Here is a 22,289-nt window from a genome sequence, read left to right as displayed (position 1 = left end):
ACCCTAAAGTAACGGTGCAGTTCTGCCCAGAGGGTGGCAGACAGTATAGGGGAATCTGAGCAGTCTTGGATTCCCAGCAGCAGAACCTGTTCCTGCTCACAACTGCCAGTTCCTTCTCAGCATTCCAGGCATGGGTGGGATGGGGAAGAGGAGGAGGGAGGGGTGGGTGGGATGGAATGGTGACCAGGCCTATTGGACCCCTGTCCCTGCCAGACCCTGGGGGCAGGGTCACATGGAGACCCGCCCAGCAGTCCTGCAGGGGTGGACAGGAGAGAAGCCCTTCTCAGTCACAGCTCTACGTTCCAAGGGCCATTATGGTTCTGTGGGAAACCTATTCCATCTGTGGAAGAAAACTTGGATTCCGCATTGTGTTCAAAAGGGTATGTCAGAGACATGTTTCATTCATGCGTTCAATCAGTCATATTTATTGAGTGCTTATTGTGTGCAGAGCACTGTCCTAAGCACTTGGGAGGGTTCACTACAACAATAGACACATTCCCTGCCCACAGTGAGCTTACAGTCTGGGCTGGTGGGGGGAGACAGACATTAATATAAGTAAATAAATGACAGATATATATACATAAGTGCTGTGGGACCAGAGTGAGGGGGGAAAAACAAACGGAGCAAGTCAGGGTGACGCAGAAAGGAGTGGGAGAAGAGGAATGGGAAGGGAGTCAGGGAACGTGTCTTGGAGAAGATGTGCCTTCACTAAGGCTTTGAAGTGGAGGAGAGTAATTGTCTGTCGGATATGAGGAGCGAGGGCGTTCCAGGCCAGAGGCAGGACGTGGGTGAGGGGTTGGTGGTGAGGTAGATGGGATCGAGGCACAGTGAGAAGGTTGGCATTAGAGGGGTGTATTTATTACTACTGTCACTTTTTCTAGCACTACTTGGGAGTGGTGGTTGACTTGCAGAGTTTCCTCTGGTAGTCAAGGTCAGCTCAACTTCAAGCAATACAGATTTTCTTTACATACGGTTGGTTCAGCATCCTAGACTAGCTTCACCCGTGATTGAAGAGCACAATACATTGTATATACTGTAATACAAACAGCAGTAAATTCTACTTGGGATAATTATTAGACTCTGCCTAGTTCTCTCCATTATAAGGATCTGGTGGGCAAACACTATTGATAAACAGGTTAGGAATCATGACCTGGCTCCTTCCTGTCTCAAGACCTTAACAAACCAAATTTCCTGATAACAGATAAAATGAAATAAAGGAGAGAGGAAGAGACATGCCCTCCTCAAGTAAATGGCAGCTTGGTCAGACAAAATGGAGTCCAGACCTATAGGCCCATCACATTCCATCTGTTGGTATTCTACAACTCCTAGGAACTCTAGTCACTGGAATTGGCCTCGTTCACTAGAAGTGGTTAGGAGACAATCAAACAGGCCTAGAAACAAAACAGATCAGAGGGAATGGTTAGACAAGAAGGAGCTAATTTATCAAGGCCTAGACCCCTGGGCTTCTACACATGACACATCCTTCCTTGGATCAAGGCCTCTCAGAGTGGCTGATCCACTATTCTCTAAGCACCTGTGGGCAAGGATTGTGTCTTCCAACTCTGTTTTATTATACTCTTCCAAGTGCTTTGCACATAGTAAGTGCTCAATAAATACCATTGATTGATCAATACAACTTGCTCCAGCAGAAATCGAATGAGGCCGTGGATTCTCCCAATTGTCATTGCCCTATTCTCGCTCCTACTTAAGACTGTGAGCCCCCGTGCGAGATAGGGACTGTCTGCCCTAATTAACTTGTACCTACCCCAGCACTTAGAACGGTGTTTGACACATAGTAAGAGCTTAACAAGTACCATGAAATGGTAGAACAAACATCACAATGCAACTGCCCAGCAAGACAGTACAAAATGGAGCTTTAGGATTCATTGGAGAAGTAGATTTCTAGTCAGGTCCCGAGTTAGAGTGAGGAGTTTCCTTTAGAGAGCACTCCAGGTGGTCCCTTCTGTCTCACCATGTTTAGAAATAATAATAATAATTATGATACTTTCTAAGCAAGCTAATCAGGTTGGACACAGTCCCTGTTCCACATGGGGCTCACAATCTTAATCCCCATTTTACAGATGAGGTAATTGAGGCACAGAGAAGTGAAGTGACTTCCCCAAGATCACACAGCAGACCTGTGGCAGAGCTGGGATTAGAACCCAGGTCCTTTTGGCTCCCAGGCCCGTGCTCTATCCACTAGGCCATGCTGCTGATACTTCAGCTCAAACCGAGGGTAAGCCATCCCTCACCCAGTGGTTCCAGGAAGCAGTACTGCATCTGCTATCAGGCTATCTGGAAGAGGAGGGCAGGCCTGGGCCATGTGACACCCTACCAAATTATAAGATGGGGATGCACCTGAAACAATTGAATAGCAACCATTGTCTGCTGAGCGCTTACTATGTGCAGACCCCTGAACTAACCCCTTCTCTAACTTCCTTGCCCTTCTGCATCACCTGTGCACTTGGATCTCAACAAATACCACTAATTGATTGATTGGAAAAATCATGGGCCTGGGGGTCAGAGGACCTGGGTTCTAGTGTTGACTCTCAGGCACTTGCCTGCTATGTGACCTTGGGCAAGTCACCTAACATCTCATCTGTAAAATAATACCTTATCTGTAAAATAAAGACTCAATCCTTGTTCTCCTTCCCTCTTAAACTGGGACAGGGACTGTGTCTGACCTGATTATCTTGTATCTACCCCAGTGCTTAATACAGTGTTCGGGACACAATAAGCGTTAAACACATATCACAATTGCGATTATCTTTCCAGGCTAGTTGAAAGGCAGTTTAGAATCACTCTTTGCTGGCCCTCCCAAGCAGAGTAACTGAACCGCAGCTGTTTTGTCACTAATTATGTGGTGACGCCTCCAGTTTGGCTGGTGTTTTTGGAGCTGCCTCGAATGTTTTGTGTGAATCTTTTTTTATTCAAATGAATCAATCAGTGGTATTTGTCGATTGCTTAGGTTTGCAGAGCACTGTACTAAGCTGTTGGGAAAGTACAATTCAACAGAGTTGGTAGGCACACTCCCTGCAAGCTTGCAGTCTAGACATGATTATTAGCATTTTGGGATGATGGCTATTGGAAAGCATTCAAAATTATTATGAAATATTCACATGGCACCATTCAAAACATGGAGTTCATTGACCCAGCCTCTGACCAGGCTGTCATTTTTGACCTTTTGGTTCTCATCAGTCAATTTCCAACTTGTATTTTTATTTTTTTTCTTCATTGAAATCCATTTTAGCAAGAACCCTGGGAATTTTCTTTGGAGAGGTTGGAATCTTTAAAGTGAAAGGTGCCCTCCACTATAGCCTCCCCAAAAGATAGGGCAGTAACATGGCTCCCCCAAACACAAACACCTCATATGGTAATGGCCACTCTGTCTTGTCTCCAATAAAGTCTGGATGGCAGGGAATGGGTCTTCACTTTAGCCATCCCTGCCTAGTAACAGAGCCACGACTCATGGGTGCAGGTCAAGTTTTCACTGACGGGATAATGGTAGCTCTGTCTTCCCCAGGTCTCCACTTGGCCCCAAAGTATCAGTTTCTGAGCCTCGGCCAGCATGTGTGGATCTGCTTATCCTCCTTACTATAAGTGGTGCCCTGTGGTAGGGCTTGAACCGTTATTATCTGAACCGTTGGCGCCTAGCCATCAAAAACTGGCAGAAAAACCAGGTACCACCCATGCTAGCCAGGAGTCAGTCAAGAACAAGGGGCCGGTCCTCACTCCTGAGCTGGCTCAGCTGTAGGCTAGGGGTTGGGAGGTGGAGACTGTGGGATCCTGGGGGTCGCAGACTGAGAAACCAGATGATCCTGGGCTATGGCCTTCCTCCCAGGAATTCTCCTTTCCATGAGCAGCTATTGTTCAGAGCTTCAGTGGTTGTTTTTAATTAAGTGGGCATTTCATCTTCCCCCAAAACAAATCTGGGGTCATGCTATGTATCATAGTGATCAAAACCATCTCCATCTGGGGAGCACCGGAGCTGTGTGTGCCCCTCTCCCCGCATCCTCTGGCTGGTTCTCTTGACCCGGTGCAGCCCGGGAGAAGCCTGGGTGTAACCCTGAAAGGCCTCCACCTGCCCTGGGGGTTCAAACTGTCCTGAAAAAGAGCAAGTGCTCACTGCCCTCATTAGCCCTCACCCAGCCAGGGTGGGAACTCAGGATGAGGCCCCAGCCAAAACTACCTAATAAAAGAAGCAGTGTTGCCTAGTGGATAGAGGTTGGGACTGGGAATCAGAAAGATCTGGATTCTCATCCAGGCTCTCCCTCTTGTCTGCTTTGTGATCTTAGGCAAGTCACTTAACTTCTCTGGGCTTCAGTTCCCTCATCAGTAAAATAGGGATTAGCTCATATCTATCCCATCGCTTAGAACAGTGCCTGGCTCATAGTAAGTGCTTAACAAATATCACAATTATTAATTATTATTAAGATAAGAGCTGATCTGCTCCATCCCTCGGGCTTCCCATGGACGGCCTCCATCTAGTCTCCTCTTTTCATCCCAAATCTTTCAACCGCCTCTCCACCAAATCAAAGGAATTCCTACTCCCATTCTCTCCCCCTGTTTCTAGGACCAGTGCATGTTGTTTTTATCTGTTTTATCCACTAATGTTGTGGGGTTTTTTAACTTCCATTATCCACTTTCCTCCCAAGGAAAGAAATATTACCTTTGCTGGATTCCCATGAAGTCCCTTGGATTTTTTTTGTTTTTAATGTGTGATTTCTGGCTTTGTTATTGCTTCACTACATGACCTTGGACAAACACTTACCCTCTCTGTGCCCTGAAACCACCAGCCATAGAGACTTCAAAGATGTTGCAGTGTCTATTTCTCTGTTGGTGAACTGAAGCATAGTACTTGAAAACATTCTGGACTGTATTTGCTGTTGTGTTTGCAAGTAATTCTCTGTGCCTGTGTAGGAAGCAGAAGTTTCCCTGGTGTATTTGCAAACAACAGACCTCATTTTGCCAGAGTAGAAGCTACCTGAAAGGCATTTTAAGAGAACAGTAAATCAATTAGTGGTATTTTTTGAGTGCTTACTGTGTGCACTGCACTGAACACGGTAGACACAATCCCTGCCCATAAGGAGCTTACATTCTAGAGGGGGAGACAGACATTAAATTACATTACAGTTATGAGAATGGTAGAGTCTAAAGATATGTCAATAAGTGTTTTGGGACTGGAGGTGGTGGGGTGAGTATCAAAGAGATATGGACTCAAGCACATAGGTGAAGGTGACACAGGAGGGAAGTTAAGTAGGGGAAATGAGGGCTTAGGGTGGGTCTCTTGAAGGAGATGTGATTTTAATAAGGCTTTGAAGTTGGGGAGAGTGGTGATCTGTTAGCTGTGAAGTTCCAGGCCAGGGAGAGGACCTGGGCAAGGGGTTGGTGGTGAGACAGAGGAGATCAAGGAAAAGTGAGTAGGTTGGCATAAGAGGAGCCAAGTGTGCAGGTTGCAGTAGTGTAGTTGTTGTTGTCTTATGCTGTCAAGTCGTCTTCAACCCATAGTGACGCCACGGACACATCTCTCCGAGAACACCCCACCTCATCTGCAATCATTCTGGTAGTGTTCTGGTAGAGTTTTCTTGGTAAAAATATGGAAGCAGTTTACCATTGCCTCCTTCCATGCAGTAAACCTGAATCTCCGCCCTCAACTCTCTCCCATGCCGCTGCTGCCCAGCACAGATGAGTTTTGACTTGTAGCCACTGCCCGAGCTAGGAATGGAATGGCTATGCCTCTGCTTGCCTCTCCCTCCCGCAGGCGAGACTGATAGAATACGGGAAACTCTTCAGCTGCGACCCTGAGATGTGAGGAGTGTAGTAGGTATAGTGAAATGAGGTAGTATTAGTGTAGTGAGGTACTGTAGGAGGCAGGGCACTGATTGAGTACGTAAATAAAACCAATTGTAGAGGGCTTCTGTGTGATGCAGAGATATGTGGGCAATCATTGTAAGTTTCTGAGGAGTGGGGAGACGTGGATACAGAAAAATCTAGGCAGCAGTGTGAAGTAAGGACTGGAGTAAGAAGAGTCAGGAGGCAGGGCGGTCAACAAGGAGGCTGATTCCAGAGGGGTGGATTCCAGAGATCTTATGAAGGTAGAACCAACAGGATTTAACAACAGACTGAATACTGTGGGGTTGAATGAGAGAGAGGTCAAGGAGTCTTTACAAGGAACAACATGTGAAATAACAGTAAAGACACTCTCAGCTGTTTATGCACATCACTTCCTTAATTCTCCCAACCATCCCATGGTGCCATGGCAGCAAGGAGTCATCTCATCCCATTTTATAAATGGGAAAGTGGAGGCAAATGACTTGTCTGTGGTCATTCAGTATCTTGACTCAAGACCCAGATCATTCATTAATTTAGTATCAAGTATTTACTGTGTGCAAAGCACTGTACTTGGCACATGGTAAAAACAATACATGAATGAGGATTATACAGGTCCCTATCCCCTACCCCTGTGTTTTTTGCAGTGATAAATAGGCATCAGTCAATCAATGGTATTTATTGAGTGCTGACTATGTGCAGAGCATTGTACTGAGTGCTTGGGAGAGTACACTGTAACAGTTGGTAGACTCATTCCTTGCCTACAACAAGCTTATAGACTGGAGGGAAATACAGACATTAATATAAATTGATAAATTACGGATATGACCATAAGCACCAGCAAAAACCTCTACCCTACCCAATCTACCCAGGGAGGCCGGTACTGTCCTTATGACTTCTCCACCCCCTGCTCCCACCACCTTGTGCTCTGGCTTGGTCACTTGGGGTATCCTGAAGGGGCAGGACTAGAACTAGGCTAGGACTTTGGCTCTTCAGGATTCTTTCTGCATGGGTGTTCATCTGAGCAGATGCTTTCTCCACCATCAGTGGCCACGCAGAGAGCTGAATGAATCAGTCAATGGGTTGATCATGAGCAAGGACCTCTGAAGAAATGTCTTAAGCATTGCAGCATAGCTGTGGCCCGATGGGAGGCAACCTCACACATGGCGTCTGGAGAGCAGGGGCTCTTCTTGAGCAGGTGTTTTCAGGGAAGAATTGAGTACTGAGATGGAGAGTCAAAAATAATACAAAGTTCTACTATCAGGAAATGCAGTGTCACAGCAAAGGACACTCTTTATATGTCCTCGGCATGGGACAATCTTTTCACCCATACTTATACACAGGACATAGCATATGATCATCAGAAGTGTTGTCCTTGAAGCCCCAGGTCAGTTTTATATATTCCTTCATTTATTCATACTTATTGAGCGCTTACTGTGTGCAGAGCACTATACTAAGTGCTTAGAAGAATGCAATACTACAATAAATAGACACATTCCCTGCCCACAGTGAGCTTACAGTCTAGAGATGGGGGCGACAGAGATTAATATAAATAAATTACAGATTTGTACATAAGTGCTGTGGATGTGTGTGTGAGTGTGTGTGTGATTGTGTGAAGACCATTGGCACGCACCAGCTATCCTAGGCCCTGCTTTACAGTACATATCTGCCTCACCTCAGGCCTACAAGTCTCTTCCTACAGGGCAGCCAGCTATTTTAAGGCAAGCAAGGGCTTCTCCTCAGTTGCATGGCCAGTTCTGGACTTGCTGCCAACAGAGTCAAGCACACAGACAATGAATCTCCCCCTCTTCAAGGCCTATTGAAGGTACATCTCCTCCAAGAAGCCTTCCCAGACTAAGCCCCACTTTTCCTCATCTCCCACACCCTTCTGCATCACCCTGGTTTGCTCCCTTTGCCCTTCCCTGCCCCCCAGCCACACAGCACTTATGTATATATCTGTAATTTTATTTATTTGTATTGATGTCTGTCTCCCCCAACCCCTAAACTGTGAGCTTATTGTGGGCAAGGAATGTAAGTGCTTAATAAATACGATTGAATGAATGAATGAATGAAATAATCTAATCTGTCTGACCCAGATCTCCTACTTCTGCTCCTCCTATCTCCAGGGCCAACATCTTTCAGAGTCTGACTACTTCTTCCAATTAGGCTGGGAATACAACCTTGATAAATACCATTGATTGATTGATTGAGTAATGGCAGTGCAGTGGGCAGAGCCTCAGAGGATAGGACTGCTGATGAGATTGGCAGCCTTTTTTGTAATTCATTCATTCATTCATTTAATCGTATTTATTGAGCGCTTACTGTGTGCAAAGCACTGTACTAAGTGCTTGGGAAGTACAAGTTGGCAACATAAAGAGACAGTCCCTACCCAATAACGGGCTCACAGTATTATTAGTAGGGAAAAGGGCAGAGACGAAGCTTGGCAGTCAGCAACCACTGTTCTTTACCCCAGTATCCTCTGACAGAGTGGGGGTTATCAGTCAGTTATTGGTACTTATTGAGTGCTTACTCTGTGCAGGGCACTGTCCTAAGCACTTGGAAGAGTATAGACATTAGGGCATATACCTACATAGTCCAACCCTGACACCTTCTCTCTGGCTGCCACTCTCTCTTTGTGAGCAAAGCCTGTTGTTTACAGGACCCAGCCATAAATTCATCCTCAAGGAGACGATGGAAGTCAGATCATCTATTTCCTGGTATTTGGCAAGAAAACTGGAGTTTGCTTCAAGCCATGATTCCAGCTGAGACATGGCAGCTGGTTCCTGCAGAAAGAATGCGATGAGGCAGGAGTGTTCCCGCAGTTTCTAAGTGAGGCTTGAGGGAACAGGATAGGTCTGACCCACCCTCACTAGCACATTATCAACTCAGTCCCGGGGGACAGAGGAGCTTTGGTAAGATAGGTCCCAGAAATTCCCATGTTTGCTCTACTTGGGGTGAATAGGAAATCTTAAAATTGACTTTGTTCATGCCAATCTATGAAAGCCCGTACCCCAACTTGACCGCCGGGGCTTGGGCAAGATCAGCTTCTGGGAGAAGCAGCCTGGCCTAGTGGATAGAGCACGGGCCTGGGAGTTAGAAGGATCTGGGTTCTAATTCCGTTTCTGCCAAGGGTCTGCTATATGACCTTGTCAAGTCACTTCACTTCTCTGTACCTCAGTTACCTCATCTGCAAAATGGGGATTAAGATTATGAGCCCCATGTGGAACAAGGACTGTGTCCAATCTGATTTACTCGTATCCACCCCTGCACTTAGAACAGTGCCTGGCCCATAATAAGTGCTTAACAAATATCACAGTTATTATCATTATTATTATTATAACCTCTGGTCTTTTCAGATCAGGGTCCGGATCACAAATCAACAAATCATTCCCAGGGATTCTGCTGGCTCCCACAGAAACTAAAGGGCTCAATTGATCAAATCCCCATGTTTTAAGGGCTCTCTTGGATGAGCTAACACAAGTATTGGCTAGGGCCAAACACTAGCCTCAAGGAGCTCTTAGCCTAGGAAAAGACTCTGCTGATTCCTCCTCTCTCAGACCGGAGCTCTGCTGCCTGGGAGAGAAGCCGACCGACCCTCACACCACCAGGTCTCCCCGTCAACTCCTGCCCTAGAATGTTAGCAGGGAACATGTCTGTTAATTCTGTGGTATCGTACTCTCCCAAGCGCTTAGTAAATTGTTCTGCACAAAAGAAACGCTCAATAAATACCATTGATTGATCAATAATTGATTGCTCTGCTGCCTCAAGGCAGGGAGACGTGGCAGCAATAGCGTGCGGCGTTCTCATCCTTCAGAACAATTGGGAAGGCCAAGATCCATGCCTACTGTGCCTGGTGGACTCTGAACTGAGAAGGGCCCGAAACTTTGCTCCTGTAGCCACAGTACTCTATTGCTCTTTTGGTATTTACTTATTTATCACTGTCATGGTCTTTTATGTCATTATTATGCTTTTTGCTGTTTCATCTTTCCTTATGTATCTGTCACCAGTAAGTCAATCAGTGGTATTTATTGAGTGCTTACTGTGTGCAGAGGACTATACTAAACTCTTGGAAGAGTAACATATAATAGAGTTGGTAAACACTTTTCCTGCCCACAATGAGCTTAGTCCCCTCTCATGCCCATTATTCATGGGTTGTTAGACCCTTGCAAGGCCAGAGATCATGCCTAATTCTCAAACTTTTTCCCCAACCCTTAGTACATTGCTTTGCGCATAGAAGGAAGTTAATGTACTAGTACCATTAGAGACAACTGACTTCCAATAGCACTTGGCATGTATATGTATATGCACTTTATTTATTTGGTTGTTTTTTGCTTTCTTTTGTTCACCCTCTTGTTCTCGTTGTTGATCTCCTCTCTGAGACTGCCTGTCTCCCTGCCAGTCTCCCTCCTCAGGGGACCTGTGTCTTCTACTTTTTCTGTGTACCCTTAGGCGTTTAGTAAAGTGCTCTCTGCACACAGTAGGCACTCAATAAATACTGACGATGATGATGAAAACTGATATGAAATATTTTATTAGCTGCTGGGTCTCAGGTAAAATTTGTATTTCACCTCGGACTCTTGAAGAAAATGACCATCTAGGGAAAAAGGGCCAGAGATTCTGTGTTGGAGAAGCCCAAAAAGAGAATCAGATTCTACGTTGGGAGTTCGGAACTGTTTCTTTAAATATCCAAAAGTTTAGTTGGCTCTGAACCTGCAAGGTTTTGACGGTTTACACCTGGTGACATTTAGAGAACAATTTCAGAGATGTCTGAGTGGGAGGAAATATTTGGTATAACTTGACATTACATTCTAAAGCTGATTGTAGTCATCTCTGCCAATACCCTGTTTGTCTGTAAAACACTTAAGGCCAAAAATAGCCTTCAGGGTTTAGTGTCATTGCAAATGAAGGACATTTACCCCTTCAACGGGTTTTTTTTTTTCCCTTCAAACTTCTTGTTGATCTGTGTGTGCCAGAATAAAATGTCTGAAGTGATTAGTTCAAGATCAACTGACTTGTGGAGATTTGAATCACTGATGAGGAAGGTGCTGGAAGGGAATAATAATAATGATGGTATTTGTTAAGTGCTTACTATGTGCAAAGCACTATTCTAAGCGCTGGGGGGTTACGGGGTCATCAGGTTGTCCCACGTGGGGCTCACAGTCTTAATCCCCATTTTACAGATGAGGTAACTGAGGCACAGAAAAGTGAAGTGACTTGCCCAAAGTCACACAGCTGATAAGGAACCGGGATTAGAACCCATGACCTCTGACTCCCAAGCCCGTGCTCTTGCCACTGAGCCATGCTGCTTCTCATGCAATAATGCAAGAATGCAATAAGATGTGGGGCTACCAACTAATTGTATTTACTGAGTGCTTACTGTGTACAAAGCACTGTACTAAGTGCTTCGGAGAGTACAGTGTAACGGAGTTGGTAGACATGATCCCTTCCCACAAGTAGTTTGCAGGCTAGAGGAGGAGACAGACACTGATATAAAAAAATAAATTAAGGGTTTGCACAGAAGTGCTGTGGGGCTGAAGGTGGAGTGAATAATGGGTATAAATCCAAGTGCAAGGAGTGACCCAGAGGGAGAGAGAGCAGAGGAAATGAGGCCCCCTTGGAGGAGATGTAATTTTAATAAGACTTTGAAGGTGGGGAGAGTGATGATCTGTCGGATATGAAGAGGGAGGGAGTTCCAGGCTAGAGGCAGCATGTGGGTGAGGGGTTGGTGGTGAGATAGATGAAATCGAGGTACAGTGAGTAGGTTGGCATTAGAGGAGCAAAGTTAGCGTGCTGAGTTGCAGTAGGAACTCAGAGATGTGTGGTAGATGGGGAATGGCAATTGAGTGCTTTAAAGACAATGTCAAGAAGTTTCAGTATGATGTGAAGGGGGATGAAAAACACTGGAGGTTTTTGACGATTGGGGATAGGATAGGATAAGTGTATCTTGGATGGGACTTCAGTCAGAGGTAGCATCTGGGAGAAAGGACGGCTTGGAAAATTCAGTTTGGAGATATTTCTCCATCATGTCTTGGATGGGATCTCAGGCAGGAGAGGCATCTGGGAGAAGAAACAGAATAGGGACCAAATGGACAGCCCTAACCAAAGGATAGTTTCATCTGCAACAAAACCCTTCTCCAATGTCACTGTCACCCCCATCGTTTTTCCACCCTGCTGCCAGCCAGTTTGGCCGGTGGTAGTGATGTCAGTGGGCGAAGGGTTCTGATGGGAAGAATAACCTCCAGAGTTAGGCCCCACTGATAGTAACATCCTTGGCCCCCATCCACTTCTCACCTGGCCTCCGCCCCCTGACATATCCACAGCCATGTACCAGATACCAGGAGGGTTGGGCTGCCCTAACTGCTCCCTGCCCCCAGCTGAAGCTGCCTTTGGTAGCTGCCACTGTTACCCAACTCTTGGCCAAGAGTTCTGAACAGCTCATTTTTTCCCAAGGAGGTCCTTTTGAACTGTTTGTATGACTCTTGAAGATGGACTGCTGATTTTTTTTCAATGTTTTTCTTCAGCTACCCTCCCTGGACTCCAATTCGTTTCTACTTCCCCTCATGCGTTTTATAATTAATGAATTTTTTCATCCCAAACTCATTACCAGTGAGACTCTCTGGCTGGTATGCAGCTCCGTGACTGGAAAAAGTTGTAAAATTGTACAAGGGGTATAGCAAATTATCTAATTTTCTAAATTAATGGCCATGAAGATATTATCCCCTCAGAGGCTGCACAGCCGTCACTTGGCAGAGATTGGAAGAGCAGGTCTCTGCCAACACCCCTCTGCGGAGGGTCTGTAGTCAGCAAGCATTTCCTGCAGCGGAGAAGGAACCCCGGGACTGAGAAACCATCCCCAACTAAGCCCTCTTTTCCCTTACCCTCTTTCCCTTCTGTGTCACCTATGCCCTTGGATCTGTACCTTTTTAGCAATTGATATTCAGCCCCACAGCGCTTCTGTTCATAGCCATAATTTACTTTAATATCCGTCTTTCTCTCCAGACTGTAAGCTCGTTGTGGGCAGGAAACGGGTCTAATAGTAGTAATAATTGTGGTATTTGTTAAGTGTTTACTATGTGCCAGGCACTGTACTAAGCACTGGAGTTGATAGAGCAAATTGGGTTGGACACAGTCCCTGTTCCACGTGGGGCTCACAGTCTCAGTCCCCATTTAACAGATGAGGTAACTGAGGCACAGAAAAATGAAGTGGCATGCCCAAATTCACATAGCAGACAAGTGGCAGAGCCTGGATTATAATAATAATAATGATATTATTATCAATGATAATAATGATAATAATAATTATGGTATTCAGCGCTTACTAAGTGCCAGGCATAGTTCTAAGTGTTGGGATAGATACAAGATAATTGGGTTGGACCCAGTCCCTGTCCCACATAGGGCTCACAGTCTTAATCCCCATTTTACAGATGAGGGAACTGAGGCACAGAGAAGTGAAGTGACATGCCCATGGTCACACAGCAAACAAGTGATGGAGCTGGGATTAGAACCCGTGACCTCCTGACTCCCAGGCCAGTGCTGTACCAATTCTGTCATACTGTGCTGTCCCAAGCACTTAGTAAAGTGTTCTGCCCACAAGTGCTCAATAAATACCATTGATTGAGTGACTGAACATGGTCCAACCAGCACCGTAAGCACTGCTTTTGTCAGTAACCTCCTGAGGTTCCACAGTTACCACTGAAGAGTGGTTCCACAGAGCCCTCCCTGGAAAAGTTGGTTTCAGGAATGCCAGAGCCCCACCATTTGCCTGCTGTGTGACCTTGGGCAAGTCACTTAACTTCTCTGTACTTTAGTTCCCTCATCTGTAGAATGGGGTTTCAATGCCATTTTCCCTCCCTCTTAGACCACAAGCCGCATATGGGATAGAGACTGTGTCCAATATGTTTATATTGTGTCAATACCAGTGCTTAGTACAATGTTTGGCACATAGTAAGTGCTTAAGAAGTACCACAGTTGTTGCTAGCTGAAATTCAGATGGTCCTGGAGGAAGACTAGGCCCCTAGGAAATTCCTCAAAAAAAGCCCTCACTGCCACAGGGATTTCATTGCATCCCATTGAACACTCATCTTTCTCCACCCAAAACCAGTGAGCAGAATGCAATAAAGAATCTCCTTTAATTTTCTTGTCTTTTGCTGTTAACAGGCAGAAACCGAAGATGAGAAAAGGCGTTTTGAAGAGGGCAAGGGGAGATACCTGCAGATGAAAGCTAAACGTCAGGGTCAGATGCAGTCTGCCCCTCAAGAGTGACCCTCTTCTGGGCGGCGGAGCACCTGGGGCAGATGCCGTTGGGAGGAGTCAGTCCACTTAGAAATAACTCACTTGGCCAAAAACTTCAACTCACATTGAAAATTGGTGTTCTGTGAAGTATTCGTAACATGGTGTTGTTCTACAGTATATCTTGATCATGTACACCAAAGCTTATTTATACAGTATTACTCCAGTAGAAGTGCTACATACACAATATTGCTTCAAGCTGTCTTGAAGCATTCCATTCAAAACGTAGAGAAAGCTTCTGGGTACTCGTATGGTATTTAAAGACTAAGGTGACATTAATAAAGCTGTTCTCTGGCTGGAGCAGTTGTCTCATGACTTCATTTTTCCCTGGAGATTCAGTGGTGGGGTGTTCTGAACAAATGGGAGGCAGCTCGAGAGAGGAGCCCTTAACCACCATTCTGCTGCTGCTTTGTAGAGAAGGAGTATGGCCTAGTGGAAAGAGCATGGGCCTGGGAATCAGAAGGAACTAGGTTCTATTCCTGGCTCCGTCACTTGTCTGCTGTGTGACCTGAGCAAGTTACTTGATTTCTCTATGCTTCAGTTAACTCATCTGTAAAATGGGGATTTAGACTTTGAGCCCCATGTGGGACAGGGACTGTATCCAACCCCTTTTGCTTATACTTAGTACAGTAGTTGGCTCATAGTAAGCACTTAATTAATATTATTATTATTACTTCCCGGTAGCGGGGCTGTGATGTCCACAGCAGCCACGCTTTCCAGTGCAGTCCTCTTAAGGTGGCTGCTCTCAGGGTTCACTAGGTCCTGCGCCTGGCCTCCAGTCTGCTTCATCTCACTGCCAGCCAGGATATTGCCCTGCACCTCACCACAGACATTTTATGTCTTCCCACTGCAGAGACAGTTCCAAAAATGTTCACTTTGGCATTTTTAAGTGAAGGATGCCTACACCCAAGTGTCTTCAATCATCTCTATCCCTGCTATTTGTCCTCATTCCCCTTCCACTACAACCTGACTCACAAACTGAACCGCGCTCTCTTCTGTCTCACCGCCAGCCCCTTGTTCATACCCATCCTCCTGGAACTCCTGTCCCCTTCACAACTGGCAGATAATTTCTTTCCCCATCTCCAAAGCCCTTCTAAAATCAAACCTCCTCCAGAAGCTTTCCCTGATTAACTCTCATCTCCGTGCAGCCCCTAGCCACTTCAACACTTCTGCATTACTTTTGCGTCTGGTACTCATCCATCCCCATGCCACTTAAGTACTGATCTTTACTGTTGCTTCCACCTACCTGTAATTTCTTTCAGTATCTGATTCTCCACTAGAGTGTAAGCTCCTTAAGGGCAGGATCAGGTCTTCTGACTCCACTGTACTCTCCCAAGCACTTAGTATACAGTGCTCTATCCAGAGTAAGCACTCAAAAAATGCTAATGACTGTGTTAAGCACAGAACTTGACACATAGTAAGTGCTCAACTAATATCCCAATTATGGTATATTTTTAATAATAATAATGGTATTTGTTAAGGGCTTACTATGTGCCAGGAACCTTACCAAGCGCCGGTATCAATAAAAGCAAATTGGGTTGGACACAGACCCTGTCCCACATGGGGCTCACAGTCTTAATCCCCACTTTACAGATGAGGTAACTGAGGCCCAGAGAAGTGAAGTGACTTGCCCAAGGTCACACAGTTGACAAGTGGCAGAGCTGGGATTAGAACCCACATCCTTCTGACTCTCTGGTCCATTCTCTGTTCACTAGGCCATGCTGCTTCTACTCTACCCTGCCCCTCCAGACTCCCACACTTGGACCTGAATTGTAGCCAAAACTGATGCACCCAACAGAGACTCCCGCCCTGTATCTCCTACATATCTTCTTTCTCCTGCTGGGCAGGTGGGGCTCCTCTGCCCCAGCTTCTGACCCACCCAAGCTCATGAGGTCCAGCTGCCTGCTTTCAGGATTTGAGGAAAGGAGAGGCAGAGCTCATCTGGAGAAAGAAATCACCCAGACTAAGGACTCCCAAACCCAAACAACTAGAATTCTGAGTTGACTCCGAATCGATCTGTCTCAGGACACCACCAGAGGTTATGAGAAAACAATTAGATGGATCGCTCAACTGTGACCCCGAGAAGTACACTGACTGAGGAAAGAGCTGCAGGGACCAGACAAGGGAAACAGGATGGATGGTAAGGCTCATCCCAAGGCACTTGGGAGCAGATTCACAAAAAAGGTAATAAAACGAAACGAGCAAGTGGAGGTGGATGTCAATAATATTCTACCAGAATAATGTCATCTTAGGTAAGAAACACACAGTTCTCCAAAGCCTGGAAGAGTGGAGGGAATGTATCCTTATCTTTGGGGGAAACTCCTGCATGGCTCCAAAGTCAGAACACCTCCAGCTGGGTCTTGGGGCAAGATGAACACTCCTCTCCCCACCTCCAACCCCCCAAATCCGGAATCACTTGCTTCTGCAAAAGGTCACTATGTCCAGTTCCCATTTCTCTCAAAGTGAAAGGAGATTGGCAGTCTTTGAAAAACTAATCTGGGGACAGTGGAAAGCCATTGGTTTCAGCTCAGGAAATTCTGGATTTGGGGCTATGAGATTGGCTCAGGCAGCTGCTGCCTGGGAGTGCTGGGGGAGGTTCTGTGCTGCTCCTCTCACTCTTCAGCCTAGACTCAGCACTGCCATAGGTTCTTCAGGATAGTAGTGGGCTGGGCTGATTGGGATGGGGGCAAGAAAACCCCAGAATGTTTTGCCAGCTTGGCAGACACCCCAACCAGGGTTTCTGAGGGCCGCTGCGGGACAGGCGACTTGCTACCTGATTCTGGAGACTATCTTGGTCTGTACCACATTCTCCTCATGACCAAGGGACAGATTCTTTCCTGAGGAGATTTCTAAGAGAAACGTTCGCTTGCCCTGTGCATAGGAAGGAAAAAGATAGTCTATAGCCAACTTCGATGTCATTGTTCCCTTGCTTCTGATCCAGCTTCATTGTGACTTGTGAGATTGTTCTGCCCTCCCTGGGGCTCTGATTCCCCTCATTTGGTTTTCCATCTGTAATCTTTCCAGTGTCTGCTGTCTTCTGGTGTCTTCCCACCCCGACAACAACCAGAAGGACCAGGAAAGACCATTGGCTCACCAAGGTGAGTTCAGCTGGAGCCAGGCCTAGGCCCCGGTTAGAAGGCGCAGCTAGCCCACCCTCCTCTGGGGCGTGTCAGCCCCTCTTGGGTAGAGATTGGCTCTTTGTCCTCTATTATACTACCCCAAGTGCTGAGTACAGTGCTTTGCATCCAAAAGGTGCTCAGTCTGACTGATAGCTGAGAGAAATGAAATGCTCCTGGGTGGGCCAATGTGGAAAGGAGGCAAGTGCTCTGTGACAGGAGAAGGAGCCAACACAGGGCATAACTCTCCTTCCTGCAGCAGAGCCTGAAGCAGTCTACCCTACAAGTGTCTCCATGTGACTGAATCACCTGTGACTCATGAGTTGTGGGGAGAACTGTTTGACTTGTGTCACATTTGATTACTTGAAATGTGTATGGCTGCTTCCCACTGTTGGTTATTCTAGTTATACTGGGCACCGTGTGTTTAAATATGTCAAATGGAATGCACACATACACTTTTGATGCAAGCCATGGTATTGTCCTGTCTACTACCTTGGGACAACCTCTCCACCCCTTGACGTTTAAATAGGGCCAGAATTGTTTGAGACCCTCGAACCTTTAGTTTCCATGGAGTAGGAAGCAGAGTGGCCTAGTGGCAAGAGCACAGACTGGGGAGTCAGAGGACCTGGGTTCTAATCTTTGCTCCACCACATCAATCAATCAATCGATCATATTTATTGACCACTTACTGTGTGCAGAGCATGGTATTAAGCACTTTGGAGAGTACAATATAACTATAACAGACATATTCCCCTGCCCTCAATGAGCTTACAGTCTAGAGGGGGAGACAGACGTTAATATAAGTTATAGATATGTACGTAAGTGCTGTAGGGCTAGGAGTTGGGATGAATAAAGGAATCAAGTCAGGGAGACCCAGAAGGAAGTTGAAGAGAGGGAAAAAAAGGCTTAGGGAAGGCCTCTTGGAGGAAAGGTGCCTTTAATAGAGCTTTGAAGGCGGGGAGAGTAATAATATTTCAGCCAAGAATCCATCCTAAAGCTGCTGAGAAAAGCGTCTGAGTTTGGGTGGTCCACAGGCTTGGGAGTCTTTAAAGATCTGTGACCCTTGGATCCTTGGGGAAATACCAAGCTGTTCCTTTTGGCCAGAAAGGATTCATACACCAGACCCACTTGAGAGAATTCATTCCTTCAATCGCATTTATTGAGCACTTACTGTGTGCAGAGCACTGTACTAAGCACTTGGGAAGTACAAATCGGCAACGTATAGAGACGGTCCCTACCCAACAATGGGCTCACAGTCTAGAAGGGGGAGAATGGCCTTATAAATCCTGCCTTTCCCCGGGAAATTCAGCTAAGTTCTCCACCTTCTAGTTATCGCCCCATATCCCTCCTACCACTCCTTTCCAAACTCCTTGAACGAGTTGTCTACACTCGCTGCCTAGAATTCCTCAACAACAACTCTCTCCTCGACCCCCTCCAGTCTGGCTTCCGTCCCCTACATCCCACGGAAACTGCCCTCTCAAAGGTCACCAGTGACCTCCTGCTTGCCAAATCCAACGGCTCATACTCTGTCCTAATCCTCCTCAACCTCTCAGCTGCCTTCGACACTGTGGACCACCCCCTTCTCCTCAACACGCTATCTGACCTTGGCTGCACAGACTCCGTCCTCTCCTGGTTCTACTCTTATCTCTCCGGTCGTTCATTCTCAGTCTCTTTTGCAGGCTCCTCCTCCCCCTCCCATCCTCTTACTGTGGGGGTTCCCCAAGGTTCAGTGCTTGGTCCCCTTCTGTTCTCGATCTACACGCACTCCCTTGGTGACCTCATTCGCTCCCGCAGCTTCAACTATCATCTCTATGCTGATGACACGCAGATCTACATCTCTGCCCCTGCTCTCTCCCCCTCTCTCCGGGCTCACATCTCCTCCTGCCTTCAGGACATCTCCATCTGGATGTCTGCCCGCCACCTAAAGCTCAACATGTCGAAGACTTAACTCCTTGTCTTCCCTCCCAAACCTTGCCCTCCCCCTGACTTTCCCATCTCTGTTGACGGCACTACCATCCTTCCCGTCTCACAAGCCCGCAACCTTGGTGTCATCCTCGACTCCGCTCTCTCATTCACCCCTCACATCCAAGCCGTCACCAAAACCTGCCAGTCTCAGCTCCGCAACATTGCCGAGATCCGCCCTTTCCTCTCCATCCATACCGCTACGCTGCTCATTCAAGCTCTCATCCTATCCCGTCTGGACTACTGCATCAGCCTTCTCTCTGATCTCCCATCCTCGTGTCTCTCCCCACTTCAATCCATACTTCATGCTGCTGCCCGGATTATCTTTGTCCAGAAATGCTCTGGGCATATTACTCCCCTCCTCAAAAATCTCCAGTGGCTACCAATCAATCTGCGCATCAGGCAGAAACTCCTCACCCTGGGCTTCAAGGCTCTCCATCACCTTGCCCCCTCCTACCTCACCTCCCTTCTCTCCTTCTATAGCCCAGCCCGCACCCTCTGCTCCTCTGCTGCTAATCTCCTCACCATACCTCGTTCTCGCCTGTCCCGTCATCGACCCCCGGCCCACGTCATCCCCCGGGCCTGGAATGCCCTCCCTCTGCCCATCCGCCAAGCTAGCTCTCTTCCTCCCTTCAAGGCCCTGCGGAGAGCTCACCTCCTCCAGGAGGCCTTCCCAGACTGAGCCCCTTCCCTCCTCTCCCCCTCATCCCCTTCTCCATCCCCCCATCTTACCTCCTTCCCTTCCCCACAGCACCTGTATATATGTATATATGTTTGTACATATTTATTACTCTATTTATTTATTTATTTTACTTGTACATATCTATTCTATTTATTTTATTTTGTTAGTATGTTTGGTTTTGTTCTCTGTCTCCCCCTTTTAGACTGTGAGCCCACTGTTGGGCAGGGACTGTATATGTTGCCAATTTGTACTTCCCAAGCGCTTAGTACAGTGCTCTGCACACAGTAAGCGCTCAATAAATACGATTGATGATGTGCTAGGGCTATATTAGGGGGACGAGGTGGGGAAGTTGGGCTGCTATTCCAAAGATCAACATTCCCCTATGTTGTCAGTCAATCAATTGATCAAAGGTCATTCCAGCATCAAGGAGGCACTATAGGTAATGTTGTTGCTAGGGATCCAGCCCAAGTCTGAAGGAAACTTGCTACATACTGGTCCACCTCAGGAACCTTCTTGAGAGACGATGGAAATTAACAATCTCCTACAACCTTGTCAGTCAGCAGTCACCGTATTTATTGAGCGCTTATTGTGCTTAGGAGAGTACAATATAACAATATAACAGACATTCCCTCCCGCAACAAGCTTACAATCAATCACATTTATTGGGTGCTTACTGCGTGTAGAGCACTGAACTAAGCACTTCAGAGAGTACAAGGTAACAAAGTTGGGAGACACATTTCCTGCCCACGGTGAGCTCACGGTCATCAACCCAACCCTCTCCCTCCCCAAACTCCTCAGAATATTACTTTCCCAAGCTCTTAGTACAGTGCTCTAGCACACTGTAAGTGCTTAATAAATATGATTGAAGGAAGGAAGGAAGGAATATTAGCTCCTAGAGGGATGGGGCCCAGTCAGCTAACTCCCATGGTGACCTCAAGTTGAGTGGCCACTGGCCTGGCACTCCTGGGGATTACTGGCCTTTGAGATGCATGTGCCTTCACAGGGGTTACACTAAGCACGCAGTGTTAAGTGAGACCATCACACCCACCATATTGGGAAGCATCCTGAGAGGACTCAAATCCACAGCATTCCTACAGGGGCAAACCTCATCCCTTCTCTTACCTTCAGGGTCATGGCATTGTGTTCTTGCATCTGTATGAACATGAGTTTAGCTTCTGAGCTGCAGAACTTGGGCAGAAGGCATGGCATTTGAAATAAAAATACTGGATATAAAGGGGTGTAATGCAGTATGTTCACAAACCAGCTGGAAACTGGACTGCCTCATATAAAACCAGACAAAAGATCACCTAATCCTTAACATCTGTTGAGAGCTCAGAGATATTCTGATCTTTGACCACAAAGTGCACCCATTCTCCCTACCAGGTGCCTCAAAACATGTGTCACCGGGCATAAAGTCACCAGATAAGAGAGTGTGAATGGCTCAGTCAAACCATCACCACTACTACAAAAGTAACTCATGCTCCCATCCTGCTGATGAGAGGACATACCTTTTTATGGTATTTGTTAAGTGCTTGCTATGTGTCGAACACTGATCTAAGCACTGAGGTAGATACAAGTTAAGTTGGAGACAGCCTGTGTCCCACATGGGGCTCACAGTCTACATAAGAGGGGAGAACAGGAGAACTGAGGCCCTGAGAAGTTAAGTGATTTGCCCAAACCCATCCAGGCAAGCATTTGGCTGATCTGGGATTAGAACCTAGGTCCTCTGACTCCTAGGCCCATGCCCTTCCACTAGCCATGTTGTTTCTCCCAAGAAAGGTGTACTCCTGTACTTTCCAGGAAAGGTGTATTCCTGAATTTATACAATGGTACAAAAGATTATCAAAAACAATCACAGTCATGAATGCAGTCATGGTATCATAATTGTCAAAATAATAATTGTGTTAAGTGCTTAGAGAAGCAGTGTTGCTCAGTGGAAAGAACAAAAGCTTTGGAGTCAGAGGTCATGGGTTCAAATCCTGGCTCTGCCATTTGTCAGCTGTGTGACTTTGGGCAAGTCACTCAACTTCTCTGTGCCTCAGTTCCCTCATTTGTAAAATGGGGATTAAGACTGTGAGCCCTCCGCGGGACAACCTGATCACCTTGTAACCTCCCCAGTGCTTTGAACAGTGCTTTGCACATAGTAAGCGCTTCATAAATGTCATTATTATTATTATTATTACTATGGGCCAGGCACTGTACTAAGCACTGAAATTGACACAAGCTATTCAGATTGGACACAGTCCATGTCCTACTTGGGGCTCACAGTCTCAATCTCCATTTTACAGTTGAGGTAACTGAGGCTTAGGAAAGTTAAGTGACTTGCCCATGGTCACATAGCAGACAAGTGGCAGAGGTGGAATTAGAACCCAGTCCTTGGACTCCCGGGACCATGCTCTTTCTAGTAGGCC

The 22,289-nt window shown here is 46.5% G+C and overlaps 1 protein-coding gene across 2 annotated transcripts in view; it reads left to right on the top strand.

The window, feature by feature from the left end:
* The window catches only part of ACOT7 (acyl-CoA thioesterase 7), a 159,825-nt gene extending 145,407 nt beyond the window's left edge, over positions 1–14,418 (top strand). For both annotated transcript variants that reach the window (XM_038746445.1, XM_038746444.1), the window contains one exon: positions 13,987–14,418. In XM_038746445.1, coding sequence (XP_038602373.1) covers positions 13,987–14,091 — 105 coding nt within the window. In that variant the 3' untranslated portion in view covers positions 14,092–14,418. The remainder of the gene's footprint in view (positions 1–13,986) is intronic.
* Positions 14,419–22,289: the final 7,871 nt, after the last annotated feature.

The sequence above is a fragment of the Tachyglossus aculeatus genome, chromosome 5, assembly GCF_015852505.1.
Source record: "Tachyglossus aculeatus isolate mTacAcu1 chromosome 5, mTacAcu1.pri, whole genome shotgun sequence".
Classification (NCBI taxonomy): Eukaryota; Metazoa; Chordata; class Mammalia; order Monotremata; family Tachyglossidae; genus Tachyglossus; species Tachyglossus aculeatus.
This window is presented reverse-complemented; position numbering and strand designations above follow the sequence as displayed.